The following is a 24626-nucleotide window of genomic DNA, read 5'->3' on the forward strand; positions in this document are numbered from 1 at the left end:
CACATCACATCTTGTGTATTTAGCAAGTGTAAAAAAGAAAGAAAATGAGACATTGTAGTTTAACAAGACGGTAGCCTTACAGTTTTATCCTGCAGCTAGCTTTAGCACTAGGCTCTCCAGAGGTCCCGACCTCACACACACCCTTCACTCTAAACAAAACTAGCTATCCCAGTTGAAACAACTTCAGAGTCCTCTTTTAGTAGAGATTAACCACCACAACTCCCAGTCCTGCACCAATAAACGGCCCCAACAATCCAAGATGCATAAACAATAGATGCTTTTCTATCAATATTTAAGTGTTTTTTCTTTAGACTGAAGTTTTTTTCTACAGTGCTTTTCTGAAAATATAGATTTTTGTTTAACCACAGTTGTTCAGTTATAATGATTACAAACTTAAAGTTTTGTGTGTGTGTGTGTGTGTGTGTGTGTGTGGTTACGTACAGTGTTTGTATGGCCCTTAGCGACGAGAAGGTCCCCTTGGCGATGGTCTGGAGCTTGTTGTCATATAGTGAAAGCAGATTGAGGTTATGGAGGTCCTGAAATGCATCCACACGGAGACATGCTATCTTATTAGCATTCAGTAACCTGAAATAAAGAAAAGACAGAATGAAGTAGGGGGAGAGAGAGAGAGAGAGAGAGAGAGAGAGAGAGAGAGAGAGAGAGAGATGGGAGCTGAAGGATTATCGTGTTATCATTCTTCAATGAGTGTTTCAAATGTTACAGGTCAGTGATGATGGCTTTCAATCATGATGTCTCCACTCTGATGACAATATTTTAGATAAGTACTTTTCAGCAGAATATCAATGAGATGTGGATGTGAGTTCTTAGCTGCAACTATTACTGTGTGTGTGTGTGTGTGTGTGTGTGTGTGTGTGTGTGTGTGTGTGTGTCTACTCACAATAGCTGCAGAGAAAACAATCCCTCAAACAGTCCTTTGGAAATCTCTGTGATCTTGTTCCCGTATAGTACCCTGTGGAGCACAAGTTTATCAATACGACCACACATATTATCCATTAATACTATTAATATTAACACTCATATATTTTAATGAGAGCAAAAAATCTCATTATTCTCACTGTTTCTGATGAGATAAATGGAGTACCTTTTATCAAACATATAATTAATATTTCTTTAGTGTTAAAAAATGCAGCTCCCATTAATCTTTGACAGTGTGCCAGTGAATGCTGAGTTCATGTCAAATTGGAACAGACCTTAATTATAAGCAGTCTGTAGGAAAAATTGTCACAGGTTTGGGGGAATGTCTGACAGCTACAATATTTTCAAATCTGTGGCAAAATGGCTGAGAAAGCCTTGACTGTACATCTAATTAAAATCAGATATCAACACAATGATTGTTGCTAAATATGTATGTTCTCTAAAATATGAAAATTTAGCCTATTTTTATTTTTTATAATTCAAGTCAAATTATGGGTGTAACCATCTTGGAATAATGCCTTAATGTTTTACAGTTCTTCCAGTTCTGCCGACCTTACGTCAATGCAGCATAAAATTAACAGGGTGGGACTTTGGCTCTTTATTGAGAGGAACACAGAAACATTGGGAGAAAAACATTAAGCCCTTGAATGATAACACTTTAATCAAAAACAATACCACCCTCTTTTCTTTTTGTCTTTTTTGGCTTCCAAGTTAAAACACCAATAAAACAACACCAGTAAAAACACAGACTCTGTGACACCTGGCTGTATGTCAACACTAAGGGCATAAAAAACAATTAGCTATGAACACTTTTCATCTAAATGTTACAAAAAAAACCCAAATCTGACTCACAGTGTGAGTAATGCACACTGTTATCAGAAAAAAAGCTTTTTATAAATACATCAGATAACATACACAAACAGGACAAGGCTGAGACTGCCACTGCCTTGCCCAACAAATACCTTTGACGCACACACACACACACACACAAACACGGAGAGTTATCTGTCATCTTTACGCTCCACGCTGAGTTGAGCTGTGTATGTAGGCAGCCTAAAAACATGTGTTTTAGATTGGCTTTTATTTCATTGTGCTGAGTGGCTGTCCCTGAGAGACCTGAGGTTGGGAAACACACGATGCCGGGAGTGGACGCTTCATTTATGTCTCACACGCACATTAGCAAATACTGTTTCGAGCGCCTACACACACACACACACACACACACACACACACACACACACCACACACGTACAGACACACTGACACACGCACGGACAGAATCGATGGCTCATTTACATCCTCTCTAACCAAACCTTGACACACAATGAACACAGAGTACAGCTTAATGTGAAAGCCATACTGTATGTGGTGTGTCAGCATGAATGTGTGTGTCCCATTCTCTCTGTGGTGAATGTGTAATGAGGTGGCAGAAGCCTCCATTCAGCAATTCAGCATTTATGAATTATTGACTTTGGAGAGACGAGACCTTAATATAACTCCTTCATGAAATAACTCTACATTCCTGCTCTCCCTGTTCCTCTCTCCGTCTTTCTTCCCAAAGCTTCACACGCAAAGCCAATGGTTCGACCTGAGATTCAGGCTGAAGAGGAAGCCAGCAGCACCACCGTTATTGTCAAAAGTCCATCTAAAATGCCTTGGTGTGGTATTCTCTGCAAATGTGAGGCCACAAATAAAGGGTAATTCTAGTTTCTTAATTTTCTAAATGTTGCTGTTAGATTTATTATTATGATTTGTTGTTATTCTAATTATAATAATAAGATAAGAAGTCCAACAGAGCAAAAAACACGAGCAGGCAAATGTTTTAAATAAACCCCCAGCTTAGCCATAACTTGTGAAACAGAAAGGAAGAACGAAGAAACAACTTCTTTTTGCTTTTGTTTAAAAATGTTTGAATTAAACCCTTGACATCAGGGATTGGAGTTATACGGGCTCCAATGCACTGGATCTGTTAGTGAATGGAAGTTTTCTTCTTTTTTTCTTCTTTCTTTGATGTAGTTAGCTCATAATATGCTAACTCTCACCCTTGGAAGTAATGCAACTATAGGTTAATAGTTAGCCATGCATGCTTATGTTTGCAGTTTATGATGGAGCAGGCAGACACATTGTTTATTATTATTATATTCAATGATAATATATTAAATTCTATTTATTATTACCACTAAATCCCACTGTAAACATTCATCACAATACACAGACCGACTTCCTGATTCAACTTGCACCTAGCATCATAATCATTTGTCCTTTTCAATTTTGTTTTTTCCTCAAAATAAACTGCTTTAGATACTTCGACTGAACTGTTGGCTTGTCTGACTGCTTGTGATTTCATCCTTCTTGCTCACTTTGATATTATTGTGCTCCCAGGACTCATAAATTAACTTTGTGAGCGTGTTAACATAACAGATAGAAGTTATGGCTACAACTGGAAGAACAAAAAACAAGTTATGATAAACAACAACAGATTTTGGAGTGGTAATACGATTGATATTGCTTGTGAGATTCAAAGGGCTGAACTGTGGTGTTTTGTGTAAACTCTATCTGAAATACAAACATATCACACAGTACTCACAGAGAGTTGAGGGAGCGCAGACCTTGGAAGGCGTCCGAAGCTAACTCCGATATCTGGTTGTTACTCAAGTCTCTGTGAAGAACAGAGCCAAAGAAACAGGAAAGAGTGGCGTAGAACCAGAGACAGAGTTAATAAGGGAGATAGAAACATGATAAGTGAAACAAGGAGGTCAACACAAGCCACAAACAGGACAGAAACATAAAGTTTTTGTAGATGGTTGACAGGGTGCATAATACATCTATCTCTTCATCTACTCACATTCTGCGCAGCTTCTTATAAGGAGAAAAGGCCCCAGCTGGGATCACCTTGATGGCGTTCTGCTCCAGTCGTCTGGAACCAAACATACACACAGACCATTGAAGAGCGACATTAACATTCCCCTATCAGAGAGCTATCTCTGCTGTATCCTTGACTGCTGCTCATTCCCGGGGGCTGTGACTAAAGGGGAACATTTCCAGATAAGGCGCTTTGATGACCGGTGCCAAAGTCTGTCACATCTCTCTGATCTTTTGCCCTCTTTAAAATGTGTACAGTCAGACATACACACAAACACACAAGCAAACACACCCTTAACTATCTGGGCAGTGTTCCATTAAGTGCCAGTCTGACTCTGTGTCAGTCAGGCCCAAACAAATCAAGCCAGGCCAGAAAAGAGAAAGAGAGTGGGAGGGAGCAAACAAAAGAGAAAACAGACCCAAACAACTGTTCTCTAAACATTTCACATGTTCAGTCACTGTGACAAGAAAGGCGGTGGAACATGATTTGCAAACCAACCATTCGATTGTGAAACATTTCCCTAAAATGAGTTTGTTTTTCATTTGCTGTTCTCTTCTGTTCAGCTGTGCTCCACTCTTTTCTTCAGTATGAACATGTTTGACTAATCACACAGGAGCACTGTATTGTATTGTTTTCTGTTTTTAAGTCATTTGGTGCAAGTCCAAGTCAAGTCTCCAGTCGACTGACACTAGTACAAGTCAAGTCTATAATCAGCAGATATGTATAAGCAGGTTTCAAATCTCCAGTCAACTGAGAAAAGCAGGTCATGTCTTGAATAAACCAAGACAAGTACAAGTCAAGTCTTATTAAATCAAGTCTCAAGTCAAGTCTCACAGTCTTGTCAAATCAATCAAGACAAGTCAAGTGAAGTCAGCGGGTTGTCAACTAGACACAGGCTTGGTGCCAAGGTCTTTGAATGCTTACCATTAAATTGGCACAGCTTTTAAACATTTTGCATTCAAAGCTTTGTAAACAGCTTTGGGGCACTAATTCCCTTCAATGGTTAGATGTTGTAATTCAATATTCAAGTTGTGTGGCCATGCAAAGGCTACATAGCACTGTTATTTAGTTTTTTCCAGGGTTTTACCAGACCATAACTTGAGACTTTAATGTTTTTTTTCTCAATTCAAGTCTTTAGAGTCAAGTCTAGTCCACGTCATGTCTCGAGTCTTATATTTTGTCACTTCAAATCTACTGGTTTTAATCCTTCCTCATTTCTTGATGCATCCCTTTAGATAGAGATATGATCTGTCTTGTCCTTCAGATTAATCTTTCAATTCTTCCTCCCTCATCCCTTCATTATTTTCTTAAGCAGGGAAGAGCTGCATGACCAGGCTTTCTCATTTCACAGATGTGTGGTTTTATTCCACTGCACAGGGAGAAAGAGAAGTAGTGAAACAGAAAGGTGGAAAGAGACAAAGAAGGAAAATTGAGAGAAGCAAAGTGAAACAGCAAGAGAAATATCACTGCACCGAGCATGGATGCAGGAGTTTGTGTGTGCATGTATATGCATGCAGAGTACAGCAGGTGTGTGTGTGTGTGTGTGTGTGTGGGTGTGTTTATATATGTGTGCCTTACATCTCAGTAATGGTTTCAGGCAGGTTGGTGGGTATTTCTGTTAGTCCTTTCCCTCTGCAGTCCACGATGTTGTTACTGCAGGTGCAGGACTCTGGGCACTGTAACACACTGCAGGAGGAAGACGATGACGACTGGTGACCTACACAGAGACAGAGGACCAACATTATCCATGGATAATAGTTATGCTTGTTGTAAATCCCAAAGGCGAAGGATATTGAAGCTGACAGAATTCAGTGAAGAAAATCAAAATGTGAAACAGCAGCCAGGCAATAAAGTGTGCCGGTGAGATAGAGATACTGCCCCTAAATGTGATAGTGACCTTCTCCTTCTACAGTATTATTTTCTTTATGCTGTATATAAAGTGCTGTGCAGATAATGTGTTCAGTACATATTTTAGTAAGTGCTTGTGCGTGGGGTTAAAGCCAAGCCATGCAATGGAAGATGAACACTTGCCTTCGTCCCCATCTTGAAAAGCATGAGCAAATACAGTAAGAAAAAGCAAACGAGACAAAGCAAAAGATGGGTTTGCCACTGTAAAACAGCAAGCGGATGTAAGTCACAAAAAATAGACTGAAAAATAGGCAAAGCGAAGGTGTCAACTCAACCTACCTGTGCAGACAAACTCCTTCTTCTGCACCTCAGCCACGTTGTGCCCCCTCAAGTGTGGTGGGGCCATGCATTGCGTGTAAAGACCCAGGCGGGGGCGCTGTCTCAGCCACTCTGACAGCCAGGCCACGTGGCAGTCACACTGCAGGTTGTTGGAGTGCAGGCGACTGGGGGAGGAGAAGAGGAGGAGGAGGAGGGAGAAGAGGGTATGGGGAGTATGTGACGATCACAAGAAGTAGAGGGGGGGTGACAAGTGGTGAGAACAGGTTGGGGAGGAAGGGGGGATAGTAGATTCGAGGACAGGAGCAGGTTGGGCGGAGGAGGGAGGGAGAGGTGCAAGTACAGATCGATCAATCAATTGTACAAACGGGCACGGATGAGAGGAATACTTCCCCCACCGGTCCTAATGTGTACCAAATACTCACAAGGTCCTGAGCTTCGGCATGTGGTTGAAACTGGCCACAGACAGTCTGCTGATGTTGTTGTTATTGAGGGTGCTGAGGAGAGAAAAGAGTAGAAAACACAATGCCATATAGATTCACTGGACTTTTCTGCAGTTCTACACAGACATAGAGTCAGCAAAGTAGGGTGTGGAAGTTGGAATCAGGTCATCAGTGTCATTTTTAACTATGTTGAGATCCAATCCTGACAATTAAACTGTCTTTCAATGAAGTGACGCACTACAAGATTCGGCTGTCATTTACCCCTAAAGAATCTACTTGCTAACTATAGCGCTCTTATCTGCTGTCTCATTTGATTGTAACCACACAGCATTAAAAACAAAATGGCATCATTCCCTCTTCAATTGTTTAGACTCCATGATGCACAGCAAATAGTTGACGTCTTGGCAGAAATTATACTGAAAATAGGTCTTAAAATTAACATTTCAGCAAAAACACTTCATTGTAACTTATGAAATAATAATATAAAAAATATATAAATTTTCTTAACCTAGCATAGGTTGCACACACAAAAATATACATTAAATCCATTCCCTCAAGGAAAATCCCAAATTGAAGGCTCATAACTCACAAATACACTGCAAATTATCCAGAATTTTGATATTGTGTTGTTTTTTTTAAATTAAAAGCTTGCTCCCTATCTGACATATTTATTGACTGTGACATTTTTTTTGCCTGTGCCTCACTGTACGATGATAATGAATATCGGTCATTAATAACATCAACAGGCTTATCAGTCAGGCTGACTTTAGGACGGACAATGGGTCTGTACAGTGGCACTAATGATTAATAAAATCATAGTGAGAAGTCATTCCTGAATATATATGAAACTGTCCCTTTTCAGGAGCCGCACAGGCAATGCAGTCTTTTAAAGGTCAATGAGGATATTAGCTATTCCATGTCCCACTGCTGTTAGTGTTCATCATTCACCAAAGCCCTGCTGTTGTTAGCAGGGTGACTGAATAAACAAGTACTCACAGCACTTCCAGGTCACGTAGCGCTCGGAAAGCTCCATCTTCTATACAGCTGATGTGGTTGTAGTCCAACTGGCTGCACTCACACACAAGAAAGAAAGAATAAAGGAAGCTGTGGTAAGACGTAAAAGTGTCTTACAGTATATCTTCAGGTGAAATTCAAGTCGGATAGACAGCTACAGAAGGAAATGCATCAACTCCCCCTGGCCAACTCTCTCTGAGCTCATTGTTCTTTGTAGATGTATATATCTCTGTATCCATTCCTGTTTCCTGCTCTTTTCTATCTGACGTCTAATTTGTATGCACTGCTCTTTACCTCCCCTCCCTCTTTTCTCAGAATCGCTTTGCTGAAACAATTTAATTAAGACATAAGGACAGTAAATCATGCGCTGTCACCCCTATGCTAATGCACACACACACACACACACACACACACACACACACACACACACACACACACACACACACACACACACACACAAACACACACACACACACGCACACACACACACCTACACACACACACAAACACACACACACACACTGCCCTGTCCTTTTACAATAATTGCAAGGCATTTCAAAAAAATTATGTGATGTGGAAAAAAACCCAGGATACAGCGAAATAGTTGAAAAATCCATATATCTAGAATTACTGCTGGGCAATTACTTTACCTGCAAAATGACCGGCAATTATCTTCAATCATCATAACTATGACTGAGGCAAAACAAAGACAAAAAACAGAAGAAATGCCACATGACGTGACATCCATAGTGCAAACTCACACACACACACACACACACACACACACACACACACACACACACACACACACACACACACACACACACACGCACACACACACGTACGCACACAGCTGCTAATGAGCAGTGGTGCCGGTCAATACAGCAAGCAGGAGGCACATGACATTTAACACAATGAAATATTGATGCACAGGCACATGGGGGTTGCGCACATTTGCAAACACATTGAAAAGCAAGTGACACGTGCACGTGTATACACACACACACACACACACACACACACACACACACGCATGCATGCACACACACACACACACACACACACACACACACACACACACACGCACACACGCATACACACACACAACACACACACACACACACACACACACACACACACACACACACACACACACACACACACACACAACACACTCATATATATACAGAAAGTATTGCCAAAGTGCCACTTACAGGTTCTTAATCTCCACAGCTCCCCTGAAGGCTTTTCTTGGAACCCCCTGAATCTGGTTCTCGCTGAGATCACTGGACAGACAGATGTAGAGAAGAAGGGGAAAAGAGAAATAAGATGGCAGAGAGTTAAGCCAAGCTGTCACAGAGCCACTTGCTTTGCAGCACAAGTACTTGATGTAATCACCAAAATGCAGCAGGGGAACACTGAGCAAAACTGAGTTCCTTGCACACAGAGCACTGCTTTGCCAAATGTAATCAGCTGTCTCTATTCATCTCTCAGTGAAACAAAAAACGCTTCCTCTGACAAGTGTCCACGTATCTACAGCCAGATGCGATTCAATTGTCTGCTTTGAACATCCATCCAACTCAGGTATAGGCATACTTAAACAGCCTGTAGGGGGCAATAGTGACCTCTGCTTCCCTCAGAGCTTTCTGTTCCTCCTCTCATCTCTCCCACACATCTCTCCCTCGCCCCCGCCAACCCCCCCTCCTTCCTCTGCTTTTAAGGAGTGAGTGATGGATGTGTTTATGTGTGTGTGTGTGTGTGTGTGTGTGTGTGTGTGTGTGTGTGTGTGTGTGTGTGTGCGTGTGTGTGCGTGTGTGTGTGTATGAGAGAGAGTGCTGGGGTTTCCAGAGATCTAATTTTCAGCCACTTTAACTAAGCTGCAGCTTGGAATATAGCAAAAAAATAAAGAAAAAGAAACACACAAAATGCACTGCAGTCACATGTGTTCATGTTCATCTTCACTCACACAAGTACATAAATACAGTCAAAAACATGAACAGGTGTCTCACATTAACTAAATACACCGCCTGCAGCCTAATGAAAAACATGCTATCACTGGTCAGTATAGCAACTTCATTTAGTGAAAGACACTCACAGGGGTGCTGAAGAATGTAGCCGCAGTTACATGAAATGAGGTATACAGTAAAGTAAGGCAAAGTAGAGGTATGAGAATGAATTCAGCCGTCTGGAGGATGCACATGTATCACACATTGTGAAATACAGATTCTAAAAATGAATCTGTATCATCTCAACCTCACTGGAAACCCTTTTGATATCTTAATAGTATCTCAGAGTGCTCGACAGTGTGTGTTTTTGTGTGCGTGTGTGTGTGTGTGTTGTCTGCCGCCAAGTTCCAGACAGACTTTCTGACCTTTCACCACTGACCCTCAAGCTCTTGACCTCCACCATGCTAATCGGCTAACAGCTAATTCCCAGCCACATTCTTCACATTCCTGTGGGCGCAATCGTATAATGAGTGCTGCAGGTATCGTCCATCTCCTGTGTTTACCACCTGCTGCTTATATACCTGCATCTGGAGTCTGGATAATTTGTCGCCAAGAATAAAGGAAAATGACAGAGAGGGTGTTTAAAGATAACCGAAAAGAGAACTTTGAGTGGTTGGGTCCTTGTTCTTAAGCATTATCTTCTGTAGCCTTATGTCCAAGTGAAATAAAACTTTTGCAGTCAAAGGTAAAAGTGAACTTCTTTTTCCTTCAAGCCTGTAGGAGGGCGGGTTGGTGTGCCTTCCACATTGACAGCTGGGACCGCAGGGGCACAGAGATGCAATGTAAACAAACTTTTTCCTCCTCTTCCCTTATTAGCAGAGAAACAGATGTTATGTTAGCAGTGGTACTGGAGAAAAGGGGACCTCACCGTTCTGCATCTACACCCACTGATCGTGACACCTGCAAGTAAATGTTTAAGACGTTCAAATGCTGCAGGTGACACGCAAACAAGCTGTCTCCTATAGCAAGCCAATTGTCAAAATGTGTTTCTATGCTTGTGGATAGGAGTGAGATGTTATGGCTAGGAAGTTGCTCTGTTGCTGCAGTTCACTGCACAGTGTCTGTGACTCTTTAGCATCCATGAAGAAGACTGTGATCTGGCTGTCAGTCAGTCTAACTGTCTAATAACAAAACAGTGCTGCTTTCTTTAAAAAAAAATAGATTTTTGGGGGCTTTTTCCCCGTTATGAGACAGGACAGCTTAAGAGATAGACAGGAAAGGGGGGGTGCATTCTAACCCATGGTCACTGCAGCAAGGACTCGTGGTGCATGGGGCACCCAACATTGCTACTTTCAGCAAATACAATTCAATTTAAAATGTATTACAGTTTTGACAAGTGCTCAGAATAAATGTAAAACATGTTCTGGTTCCAGCCGCTCAAATATGAGGATTTGCTGCTTTTCTCTGTTTTACATCAGTTTTATATATTTGCATTTTGGACAGGTGGTCAGACAAAACAAGCAAGCTGAAGACATCAACTTTGGCTTTCGGAAACTATGACGGGCAAAATAAAATACATTCACTGGCTACATGCAGACTAGTTCTCCTTCTCCATCCGGTACATGCACATAATTCAAATGTATTTATGCATGTTACGTCCTCAATATATATATATATATATAAGGCATTGATACCTAATGTAATTTAAGTTTGACTACACATATGCACTCATACATGTGCACCTGTAGCTTCACACACACACACACACACACACACACACACACACACACCTCACATCATGTTTCAGTGCTTTCTGATGCTCAGATCAATTAACATGAACCTGGAATAAGACTTTACAAACAGAGGTGGATAAAAAACCTCTGTTGTTTTACACACAGAACACAAACACACGTGTGGTTCTCCTCATGATGCACGCACACACACACACACACACACACACACACACACACACACACACACACACATGCACATGCACAGCGGCTGGTCTGAATCAAACAGAGTGTATCCTGATACTGTTTTTACAGGACCAGGGGGGTTTGGAAAACAACCATGCTCCTTTAACCGCTGGAACTCAAAAACCAAATAAACTTTCTGAGAGTGCTCCTTAACCCTACACACACACTAACAGACTCACACACTCACACAAACACACACACGCACACACAGCAATTTACAGTCTTCATTCACTTCATCTGCCTGAAATCAGTAAAAACTTGTTAATGTGTCACATGTGAGGAGCTGACAGTTTGACAGTTAGTATGTCAATGTTTTAGGCCTCACACAGACCTCACTGTAAACGACAGCACACGGTCAACTCATCTTTGCCAAAGTGTGTTTACACACACATTTAACATTTTTGCCTGGGAAAGTAAAACTCACTTCTCTGCCACAATTATAGTAATGCAGCTACAGTAAACACCGTAAGATGGTGGCGGTTTTAAGTATATGATTGGTACATGAGAGAGGTGGAGTCTATAGTATGTACACTATGTATGTGTGTTTGACATATACATTTATCTTCTGATGCACTGAGATGATTGAAAATTGATTTTTCACGTCCCTCTGTCCCTGTGATCTACGACAACAAAGAAACAGCACACGCACACTCACACACACACACACACACACACACACACACACACACACACACATACGCATACATAGTACATGCATACACATAGGACTGGCAGTTTGGGTTAGTATGGAGCGCTTAAGGAAGTGCAGGAGGCCACTCTAAACCCTATTCATCACTCAGACCACCAGAGAGAGAGAGAGAGAGAGAGAGAGAGAGAGAGAGAGAGAGAGAGAGAGAGAGAGAGAGAGAGAGAGAGAATAGTGAGTTTTACCCTGACTAGGAAATTGACTTCTTGGGGACTTAGGAGTGGATTTTCTTCCTCAGTTTGGCGCCAAGGCACCTGATTCAATTTCATCTTTAGTTAAATTGTTTGGTAGATGTCCCACCCACCACTTTCCCTCTCCTACTCCCTATATACTTTTCTGGCTTCCTCTCCCGTCGACCTTTCCCTTTCCATCATCTTTTCTCTCTCTCTTCCTTTTCTCTGAAATTTGTCTTGTTTTTGGACTTCCCCAAGGTTTAACCCCTCACCTCTGCCTCTGTGCCTAAACCAGGAGGTTACCTTCATTAAAAGAGGCTCCTGCTGAGCCCAATGTCTGTGTGTGTGTGTGTGTGTGTGTGTGTGTGTGTGTGTGTGTGTGTGTGTGTGTGTGTGTGTGTGTGTGTGTGTGTGTGCATGCATGCGTGTGTGTGTGTGTGTTTGAAGGGGCCGGAGGTATTATATCCACACAGGAACTGTAACATGCTGCTAAGTTAGGAACTTTCTGAAACACTCACACGCACACAAGAAGCAAACATTGCTGAAAACTGACAGCTGACGGCACACTGACATGGTGCAAAGTGGGAAAACAGACTTAGACACCCGCACTCACACAGACGGTGCCACAGACTGATGATATACACACTAGACTAATTGTTCACAGGTGCAGAGACTGAAAGTCCCTATTCAGCTAAACTTTCTATGATAATGCTATCGTCTGAAAACGTATCTTATCACATTAAGATAAACCCACGAGCAACAATTTTTAATGTGTCCAGGGGAAATAGTGTATTCCGATAATGTCTGCCTTGCTGAACAGGTGGCATTTATGACCAGATAACTTGTTTGTTTGTTTATTTGTAAACTATAACAACTTCAAATTCTAACAAAAGAGAGCCGGAGTGAGCAGAACAGCTGAGACTCAGCAGTGATGGTTGCGTCTCTAACAGATGTTGGCTGTGATGCACCATTTTGTTGTTTGCCAATCAAAAGAGGAAGAACAAGACAAAATGTAATGTTTTCATGCTGCTTTGGTTCACTGTGGACGTCCTGTAAAACACAAGTATGGATGCATATTGTTTTCACATGTAACCACCGTTTTCAGTCCGAATAGGGTGGACGTAGTCTTTTTCTAAGTCTTCTGACCTTCCTCTTTGTCTATTCCACCTCTGGTGGCCCAGGATGTGTGTGTGTGTTTGTGTATGTGTGTGTGTGTGTGTGTGTGTGTGTGTATGCATGTGTGTGTGCGTGACAGAGTCAGGTCTCCAGTGTTAAGAGCTTAGTGCTGCTTTTCTAAAGGGTCTTTTCAGAGTGAGAGGAGCTTTTGACGCCCTGCGTGTCTAAGAAGACCTGGGCATGAAAGAGCAGCACTCAATTCTCACACATGCACCCCTCATCCTTCCCCTCCTCCCTTCTCTTTCTCTCTCACACTGGACACACACACTCTCTCACCTACTGTTATACAGTTTCTGAACCTCTTTTGTACGTGCCCTACTGCCACAAGATTCTTCCCAGGTCCGGCAAACTGGGGGTTCCTGTGGATCTATGTCTGAGTGTGTGTGTGTGTGTGTGTGTGTGTGTGTGTGTGTGTGTGTGTGTGTGTGTGTGTGTGTGTGTGTGTGACAGGGTATGGGCCGGAGTTGGCAGAGCAGTAAACTAATCATCTTGTTCAAATCCCTTTCGGAGACCTTAATCCTATTAAGTATAAGAATGTGTGAATGGGCAAAGACGGAGCTGGAAAGAGTCAAAAAGGAAAAAGGAAGAGAAAGTAAGGAATAGCACGAACGCAGAAAATAAGACAGGTACTTCCCGAGGAGAAGGAGAGAGTTTTGGTTTTGGTAGAGGGGTGTTTAGGATGGGATGGTCATGGAGTGAGACCACAGCTAAATTGAGACTGGGATTCTGTGTGTCTGTGTGTGTCCAGCTAATTCAGGGAGCATTGCCATGAAGTGGACCCCCAAAGATCACACTTCTGTGAGCAATTAGGAGGAGAAAGACTCCCAAAGAAAAGAGAGGAGATGAGGGGGGAGAAAAGGAGTGGGAGGAGAGGAGGCTTGCTGAAGACAATGCAGAGGATTATTGAACACACTGGGCCTGGACTGGCACCTGGGAATGTGGAGGAATGTATGTATGTGTGTGTGTGTGTGTGTGTGTGTGTGTGTGTGTGTGTGTGTGTATGTGTGCATGATGGTGAATCATGATGTCTCTGATGGTTTTAAAGTGCATCTTAGAACTCTTTTTAAATTTTAAAAACCGAACGTGCACAACGTGATGAAAAAACGTAAAAAAATACTTTTTGCTCTTTCAAGAGACCAAGTTATTATGCAGCATCACACACAGCCTCCCACACACACACGCACATGCAGAGATAGCCTCGTCTTTCAGCCTCTCTTCAGTCGCTCTCTTCTAAACTAATATTGACTTTGCTCATGAATGACAGATCTGCAGTCTTCCTGCCTCTCCTCCTCTTCCCATCTCATTGTCTGCTTCCCTTATTCGCCATCACGCCTCACACGCATACTTTAAATGCCAGGTAAGATGGTTGCTATGGTTACTGGACAAGGGTGGACACCTAGGGGACATTTAGACTTGACAGAGAGGATGTCCCCTGTGTGTGCGTGAGTGTGCCTGTCTGGCTACCAGGATGGCAATCTGCCAGAATAGGTGTGTCTATGTGTGCGTGTGTGTGTGTGTGTGTGTGTGTGTGTGTGTGTGTGTGTGTGTGTGTGTGTGTGTGTGTGTTGCCCCCACGAGTTGTAACACTACAGTGCTCAGTTTAGAAAAGCTAAGCTAAGGAGTTTTATTTTGCAACATTTCTTTCTTTATACTCTGAATACAGCTAGGAACGCCAAGATAATTTCTTGGTAGAAATGCTACATTCTGCCTACTGTTTTCCTACATAAATAGCTCCCACTCTTTCCATTCAGCTATCGTTTTTTTTTGTAGTGAGCTCTTAACAAAGCCAGTTGTAAGCTGCTCGCCAAACAAGGAACACAAGCGTCTTGTTGCTGAGGAAACGACACACTCGACAGACATTTCTTATCACATGTATATCGATTAACTGGTGAAATAACAAAGCTGAAAAAATAAAGATCATGTATGGTGTGTGTGTGTGTGTGTGTGTGTGTGTGTGTGTGTGTGTACATGCATGTGTAAAACCAGACTGATTACGTCGCTTTCCAGCCCAGGAACAGATTAGTCAGCGGTCTGAGACCATGACATCATCAGAAATGTTTACACATGTAATTATAGACAAGTGAGGAATACATCTGTTGCACACACACACATGCACACACACACACACACACACACACACACACACACACAAACACACAGAAATGGACAGTGGCTTGCAGTAATACAGTAATTGCATATGAGGAGAGTTGAGAAGCACTTAGTAACGGGGACGTGGTTTCCCTCTAAACATCTGATGATGATATTTAGATTTAAAGCTGCTTCAACACAAAGGCCCATCATACTGCACCTGCACTCCTCCAGCTTACAAATTAGAAAAGGTCTTTCTGCAACAATTTCACATCATACTTTTTCAAGGGGGGGTAATATCTAATGGAACAGTTGTAGGAAACATTTTTGTCCACACATACACACTGCAGCTGACTGAGTACATTGTAAAGTGATAAAATCCTGATTCTCCTGTAGCTCATTGTGACACGCATATGAGTTTACTGATCAATGTAGCCCACATGCTTATCAGTCTCCAAGTACATGCAGATCCTCACAGCGTCAAACTGAAATTGGTCATATCAGCTTGTTTTGGTGATAATAGAGCTGAACTCCTTCATCATGAGAAGAAAAAAAAAGGTGTGAGAGTAACTGCATTTGCTGTACACTCATTCGTTTGGCAGCTCGAAAGATCTGTATTTGATTGAATGCTGCTTTAACCAGCACCCTCTACTAGCAGTGATTATACTGGAAAGTGTGGGATTACATATCTAAACTAGCAATTCAACAGATATGAGTTTCTCTTATATTTTTGTGATTTTGGAAATATGTTCTTTTTTGTGAAACAGTTGCTGTTTGTGTGACCTTTATTTGTCATTCTTGAATAATTCCTTGCTCACACAGTGGCAAACTGACCAAGTGGTCGGCAATGATTGGCCACGCTAGTGAGTTTAGCTAACAAGTAAAGTCTCGATAACATAAACCATTATGGGTTTCCATCTTAGATCTGACATTTTAAGGCCTATGTGCATTTGAGCTCAACAATTAGTTACAGAAAATTTATAAACAACTTTGTCTAAAAAAAAAGGTTGCTTTTCCTTGACCTACATTGTAGCAAATTGAGTATCTTTAAGTTTTAGACTGAGGCAGATGGAGACGTCAACTGGGACTGCAGTAAGATGTGATGGGAATTTTTCACTGTTAATTGATTAATACAGTCACAAGCTGGTGGGGTCTTGTTTTCGCTTCAAATATATTTTCTTCCATTTGAGCCACATAACTACAATAACTGTGTAACATTGATGAGCTAATACCCGAACGCATCCAGTGATGTCAACCTAGCTGCTTACGTGCTGCTTTCAGAGCCAAAGTGGCAGTCATTATTGTTGTGTTTGAGTGATAACTAAATAGAAAAAAACTACTGAAATTGCTCACTAATACTGAATTCGTGTAAATCTGCAATTGACCCTTTCAGCACCCTCTGCTGGTCAATCTGGAGTTTATCCTCGGACGGAAGAAAGCAATTCTGTAAGACTCGATTCTCCTCATTCTCTTTTGATATTTTAAGCACAGAGGAACTTTAATGTCACATCTTAGCTCTGTCCCTCCTCTTCATCGATTCTTTCCAGTCCATACTCCTCCTTACATTTTACTTTCCCTACGTTCCTCTCTTTCACACCTCTCGTCTTAAATCCTTTTTCCTCCTTTCCTTGTTTGTCTTCTCTTCTCTCCCTTCTCTTCTCTCTCCCTCTTTCTCCCTCTCTCTCCCACTCCTCTCCACCCTCCACCGCCCTCCTTTGCCCTGCTCCCTGTGTAATGAGTCTAATCCATCAGCCAGACAGTATTAATCGTATTCCGATAGCAGTGTGTTCACTCGCTGCTCGCTGCTGTCTCCGTCTCTACGAGTCAATAACCCCAGCTCTAACACCTACACACTGCCTATGACAGATAGGCTGTGTGTGTGTGTGTGTGTGTGTGTGTGTGTGTGTGTGTGTGTGTGTGTGTGCGTGGGTGCGTGAGTGTGTGTTTGTCTGTGTGTGTGAATTTTAAAACCAGCTCAGCACTATGACCAAATTTATTGCAGTCTTTGCCTGGAAGAGCGTCCAAAACACACAAGAGATGTAGACACAGACACACACACCACAGCTAAAATGACCACCGCTGGTGGTGTTGCCAGACCACTTGGTCACCACAAACTCTTGGTAAGTGACATCATTTCCTTTTCCTGTTTGCCTCTTACATTGCCATACAATAATAAATAGAATAGATAAATAGAAAGTGACAACACATGAACGCGTGTCTGTGCCCATTTGTGTGGGTTTGTGCATCTGTCTCTATGTGTGTGTGTGTGTGTGTGTGTGCACGCTTTAGTCTGCATATGCCTTGCCAGGTCAGAAAGTTTTTCACCCACGTCTTTGACCTGATCTGCCACAAACTCCATGACCCAATAAGCTGAAGCAGCCTCCTCCCTTCTTGTCTGCCTCCTTTCCATTTAAAATACCCAACGTCTTACAAAAAAACCCCTCTCACTACAGGATAATGTATCAATCTGGCGCCCAGCGATCCTTTGTCATTTTCAGACTTAGCTTTTCCATCTATTTTTCTCCCCCACAATTCGCTTCATCCATCAATCGCTGCACTATTCTCCTGATCGCTCAATCATTGCATCACTCTTTTCATCCATCAATCATTCATTCTTTCTATTCATCTGTCATCTCGCTCCATCAGGCGACCAGAAGCGACGGATTAAAAGTAAAGCGTTTAACTTTGGGGAGAGAGCAGAGAGACAGTGAGAGCAAGCATGTCAGCCCTCATCCTGTATGTGCATTACATTAGTCTGATTCATGCCATTAAATCAAATTCATTAAAAGCTAACAGCCCATCTGCTGTTCCACGTGGCTCCATGCGGAAAATAAACAACTAGAGATGACATCAAAATAAACAGCTAAACAGTTCATAAACAATTTAACAATAATGAAATAAAGAGGTCAGTTTTTTCTCCCCAACAACATTTCCAGTCTGACTGACAGTTGAGCCTCAGAAGAGATGGTTTGTGGTCGGGGAGAGTGTGTTTGTACATCAGGAATGAGGGTTTATGTAGTGTATCAGTGGAAATAGGCGCGTGTGTGCACGTGTGTGTGTGTGTGTGTGTGTGTGTGTAGTGTAGCAGCAGAGGACTGCAGTGGCAATGACTTACTCACCCTGGTGTCATTATTCACAGTTTAGAAACCATGACAAGACAGGCCAAGACAATCACGCACACACAAACACACACACACACGCAAACACCGTGCACGCACGCACACACACACACACACACACACACACACACACACACACACACACATACACGCACACACACATATCTCCTCTTAATTCAGCACAGTGTGCGGTTTTGTCTTTCCTTCCCTGTGTTTACCCAGCAGCTTGGAGTGACATGCTGGCGAGGCTTCCTCATGCATGCACACAGATACACAGACAGACAGACAGACAGACAGACGGACAGACAGGCAGGCAGGCAGACAGACAGACAGACAGACAGACAGACAGACAGACAGACGGACTGACAGAGATATACTACTTGGATTACGTCGTGTAGGGAGCGTTATATTTATGAACAGCACGTGAACCATAAGAAGGTGGCCGGGGTGGATGGTGGGCTGGACTTTGACATCGGAGACGGGGTTTTGCTTCCAGACTCCTGTCTGTGGTTAGGTTGAAGCAACAAAAGCATTCAGGCTGGTTTCAGTTAAATGCTAATAAAATAAACACGTTGTCCACATGCTTCAACTCGCTCTTTACTTTTTATATGAAACCAAGTACATTATCTTCCCCTAACCTTAACCATAGGGCTGCACTACGAAGCGAGGTAACTGGCTTATCCAGGTAACTTCAGGAGTAACTCAGTGATGTGAGAGATGATTGTGAGAGGCTCACTGTGGAGGGCGAGGGTGTTCAGAGTCCTCTAGTTTACCCCGATGATGTTCTCTATAAAGATATTGATTCTCATCTGAGGGAATTCAGTATCTATACAAGCTTCTAGGGCCAGAATGCATTTGTTATGTTCCCATTTAACTCTCAGGCTCACTTTCTTGCTTTAATTTACGTCGATACGATATTTTACCACTTTAATCTTAGAAATGTACCGTTGTTGTATTCAATCATCAATCACAACTAAAAGAAGAAAATTAGAGAACCTATGACAGGAAGACTGTAATGTTACATGTTGTTATAAGGAGTTCGGTCTAGACCTGCTCTATTTGAAAAGTGTCCTGAGATAACTTCTGTTATGAATTGGCGCTATAGAAATAAAATTGAATTGAATTGAATTGAATTACATGACAAGAGGTTCATAATGTTTGTCAAGCCATACTTTCCTTGATAACTTTAAAAATCTGAGTAGGTTCAACTCCCTTTGTAGTACCTAAATATAACTATAAAAAGGTTTGATCATGCTTTAGTTGCTACTATATAGCTTGGAGGAAAACAAATTATATATGTTGTCAATTAACATTTTACTGAATATTAACAGTTTGGAACTGGGCCGATATTTAATTAATAATGTATTTAGAAACGCATTAGGTCAGCATCAGAATTCAAAATGTATTTTCTGTTGTAAATTAGTACATTTAAAACTAATATATTTTATTGTCTTATTGTCCAGTTCATCAGTCAAAAAAACAAAACAAAATTCTTTTATAGAAGACATAGAATACAAGCAACTACTGACGGCTGAGTTGTAACAATGTTTTGCTTAAAAAATCTGTCGAATAATTCTCTGCCGACTACTTGTTCAATCGTCTTTCAGCCCTGGTAAATACATTACAGCGTTGTATTCTTGCTTCCCAGCAGGACGGCATTAATTTTGACTTTGTCATTCTTGATATTTTTATCTTGCTGAGAAACTGGAGGCAACACGACTGCTGTTTAATTGAAATCAGGCTCTGCAGTGTCATTTGTTTATTCATAAAATGTCTTTTCATCAGCTTTTCAAGCAGTCTGTCTTTTCAAACTTTTTCCACCTCATTCAAAAGTACAAACTTATATTCAACATATTGTTTGTTAGTTTCCCTCCAGTTTTGTCATTCATGAAACAGGATGAACGTAAAAACAGGTGGAAGGAGACGTATTTATAGCAGAATGAGAATGAGCGTGGTGGCCATCATCGGTTCAATAAGCACATAGACAGATCACATTTCTCCCTTCAGGCTCTATTAGGGTGTGTATCAATGTGTGTGTGTGTGTGTGTGTGTGTGTGTGTGTGTGTGTTAGAGACAGAAAGTGTTTCCTCCTGTGAGGCCTCTCACTTGAACTCAGTGTGAGAATGAACCTCTTGTCAATCGTCTACTCAGGGCTGTTTAGGGAAATGAGGATTCATCAGTCAGCCGCTCGGCTCTGGGAGAGCGATGAGGCTGCGACAGTTTACAGTATCTGACCCAACACCTGCACAATGCTTTTAGACCAGAGAGAGAGAGAGGGAGAGGGAGAGGGAAGCAGGGGGAGGAGAGGAAGACGGAGAGGAGGGGGCCGTAGGGGAGGACAAAAAGATGTAAGAACAACATTTGTTGCCATCAGAAAAAAAATCCAAGCACTATTCAGATAAAAAAAGAACAAATTGGCAGAAAGGCATAGTTTCTGCTTTTCTTTTATCATTACGCCACCTCCTCCTCCTCTCTCTCTTGCTCCAAATCTATTCAAGATGTCTCCAGAGCCCCCCCTCACCTCATCTCCCCCACCCCTCTGTTTGCCAGCTCCTGGCAATCGCAGGCTAGCTGAAATATTCCTCTTCAAATAGTTTCTCTCCGTCAATGTTGTCTTTCTTTCTTTCACCACCGTAGAGGCTCGGGTCACACACACTTGTCACTCTGGACCAGCTGTCCTGCACCATCTGTCCACTGTCCACTCCGCACACACACACACACACACACACACACACATACACACACACACACACACTGCAACGCTGGCGCTAAAATGTGGCAGTTATTGGCAAAGACACCATACCCGAGAACAATTTATGTTTATTGGGCTGTGTCAAAATAAATACAATATCCGACAATGATAGCAGAAAGACAAAGAGTGAGGGGGTGAGAGACGAAAGACAGGGGGAGAGAAAAAAAGAGAGCAAACACTTCCAAACAAAAGCCGAGATCCATTTCCACATGGCCAGCAGTGAATATAAGAAGTCATGCATGATCTGGACTACTTGTACGCTTTCTTGATTGGTTGTTGGGGCTTTTTGTGTGTTGCCCTAAAAACTGTATGTGTTGAAGTGAGCAAAATTACTGTGTGTGTGTGTGTTTGTATGTGTGTGTGTGTGTGTGTGTGTGTGTGTGTGTGTGTGTGTGTGTGTGTATGCATTCCTATGAGCAGCGGTTTGGAAAGACGGGTCATGAAAGCAAACAGTGTTGTCCATTAAGTCTCCTGGACACCAGCCAGACAACACACACACACAAGCGCATGCACATACACATACACATACGCACACATTAATGTCATCAATAAAAAACTAAATCAGTATTAGTGACTTTAAAGGGACTGATTCTCAGTGATTATATGTCCATTAAAATAAACAATAATAAAACTTGACATTCACATTTCATTCATTTTGGGGTTATATTTTAATTATGTTATTATGTCTGTTTGTAACATGTAATAAATCCAAAAATCCCTAAAAACAATATATGCAAACAAACAAAAACGTAACAATACATTTATATTAATGTCATTGTACTTTTTTTCAAATACATTTACTCAAGTAGGTTAATTAAAAACAATTTTGAGGTACTTTACTTGAGTATTTCCATTTTCTGGCACTTCCACTCCACAACATTTCACTGTTGTACTTTTTACTGCACTACATTTATCTGACAGCTGTAGTTTACAGTCAGATTTTACATACAAAATGTTTGATTATTTTATAAAACATGATCCATTTTTATAGGTTACATTACCCAACAGCATATCAAGTAGCTCCCTCCCCACACTGACAGCTGCCATTCTGCTGCATATAAAGTAAGTACATTTTTCTTTTGATACATTTTGCTGATAATCCTTTTCCACTTTAAATTGACGTTTTTTATTTGAAATGCTGGGCTGATTTGCTGTGGATCATTCTTCTATTATGGCATTAAGTAAAAGATCTGGATACTTCTTCTACCACTGTTGTCTCACTTTTAAACAAAACTCTTGTCAAACTGCCACCCCAGGCAAATGTTATCTGCCAAATAAACTGCCACCATTGTTCATACAGTATTCAAGAGCTCAACTTCACGAATGACTCAACACGGAAAATCAAGCACAATGTATTTTTAAAAAAATATATTTTGCATCTTTTTGTGATATTGATTGTTGTTTTCTATGTATTTCATCACAAAAGGCAGATGTGGATCAAATTGTTTCTGATTTCTCTCTCTTGCAAAACCACGCAACCCTGTCTTTATGGTGTGTCATCACAAACATCCCGACCGACCGAGGCTAATTTAGTGCAGCACATTTCCACTGGACAAGTTCAGACTTTTCAGCTAGCAGGCTGAAAGAGCTGAGTTCAGACCTGAGCGATGCCACTGTTCCATTTACTAACCACAGCACAACACGAGCTGGTCTGTACGAAATACGAACCGCCGCGTTACAAAGTCCGTGATGAGGTTTGTGTCCCAAATATAGAGAATATGTGCAGGTCAGAGCTTGATGAGTGACTTTAGACAGGCTACATTCCAGCAGAGGGGACGTAGGGGGCGCTATGTGAGAAACAACACCAACACATCACACTGCTTTTTGAAGGCTACCGCTGTTAGCTAAATTAGATTAGCAGGGTGTGTGTGTGTGTGTGTGTTTGTGGGTGCACCAGGAGTGTCATATTAGTTGGTAATGCATTGGACAGCTGTTACACACATATACACACACACACACACACACACACACACACACACACACACACAGATACCAACACACTTGCATACACATAAACTGATTAACATTACGGGAATACCAAACTCCAGCCCTGACCTCTGAGAGATTGATTGAGACAGCGACTGTTTTTAAATGCATATGTGTGTGTGCGCGCGTGTTTGTGTGTGTATGTAAGTGTGCACCAGCGACACACAGCACTCAGTGTGTGTGTGTGTGTGTGTGTGTGTGTAATGGAAGAAGTGGACTGATGTAATGAGGCTGTAATAAGGCTGAAGCTTAATCCTGGTGAAGACAGACATAGACCTCTCACCCCTGCCTGCACACACATACACACACACACACAAACACACATACACACACACACACACACACACACACACACACACGCACACACTTTACACTTTTTTCTTTCCTCTCACACTCGTCAATCCCTGCCCTTCTTCTTTCCTTTACACTTTTACTCTTTTACTTACCCCTTCCACCTTTTCTCCTTTTTACTTACTTTTTCCTTCCTTGTCCTTCTTTCCTTCCATGCCACCTTCCTCTTTACTGTTCCTAATGTTGCTTCTTTTCCACTGCTTCTCTTCCTTCCCTCTACTCACCACATTCTCCTATTTCCTTCACATTTGATTTATTTTTTCCTACTAATCCCCTCTTTCCTTCTTCCTCATCTCCTTCCTTCCTTCCGACTCACAAGCTTTCCTGCTTCCTATTTTCCGTCTGTTCTACTGTCCGTCTTTGCTCCCTCTTTTTTCTTTTACAACTGTCCTCTTATATTAAACCCCATTTCCTTCCATCTCAATTTAGCCTCTTTCATTCCTCCCTTTTATCCTCTCCTTCCCCGTTCATTTCCTTCATCATCTTTCCTTCCTTTCCTTCCCCTTTCTTTATCTATTCTCTTCCTTTTGTAACCTCCTTGCCTCTCTTCTTCGGTTCCTTCTCTCTGTCTTGCAGTGAATAGCAAAGAGGACGTGCATGTTTCCTTTAAGTCCTCCACATTGAGCAGGGCAATAAAATACCACACAAACCAAACACACACACATACAAACATGATGTAGTTTAAGAAGATGACCTACTGTGGTTTCTTCCAAATAGTTGTCTATTTCATGCTCCAGACACACGTTTTCCACCACAATTTATTGTCCTGAGGTGGCCAGGCCAGGACTCATACTATCTGTCTGCCGTCTGTTCCTCCCAAATAAACAAATTAAATAATTTAATTGTCCTGGTTTCATTTAATGTGCATCTGACAGAGGCCGTGGATTTTAATCTATTCTTTTCTTTTTCCTTA

General features: G+C 41.8%; 1 protein-coding gene across 11 annotated transcripts in view; it reads right to left on the bottom strand.

Moving 5' to 3' along the window:
- Nucleotides 1-24626, bottom strand: part of slit2 (slit homolog 2 (Drosophila)) — an 87075-nt gene that overhangs the window by 24636 nt on the left and 37813 nt on the right. For all 11 annotated transcript variants that reach the window (XM_051386009.1, XM_051386007.1, XM_051386013.1 and 8 more), the window contains exons 5-13: nucleotides 8655-8726; nucleotides 7423-7494; nucleotides 6409-6480; nucleotides 5987-6150; nucleotides 5378-5516; nucleotides 3782-3853; nucleotides 3524-3595; nucleotides 899-970; nucleotides 442-585 (exon numbers count right to left, since the gene is read on the bottom strand). In XM_051386009.1, the coding sequence (XP_051241969.1) occupies nucleotides 442-585; nucleotides 899-970; nucleotides 3524-3595; nucleotides 3782-3853; nucleotides 5378-5516; nucleotides 5987-6150; nucleotides 6409-6480; nucleotides 7423-7494; nucleotides 8655-8726 (879 nt within the window). The remainder of the gene's footprint in view (nucleotides 1-441; nucleotides 586-898; nucleotides 971-3523; nucleotides 3596-3781; nucleotides 3854-5377; nucleotides 5517-5986; nucleotides 6151-6408; nucleotides 6481-7422; nucleotides 7495-8654; nucleotides 8727-24626) is intronic.

Source organism: Dicentrarchus labrax, unplaced genomic scaffold, assembly GCF_905237075.1.
Source record: "Dicentrarchus labrax unplaced genomic scaffold, dlabrax2021, whole genome shotgun sequence".
Classification (NCBI taxonomy): Eukaryota; Metazoa; Chordata; class Actinopteri; family Moronidae; genus Dicentrarchus; species Dicentrarchus labrax.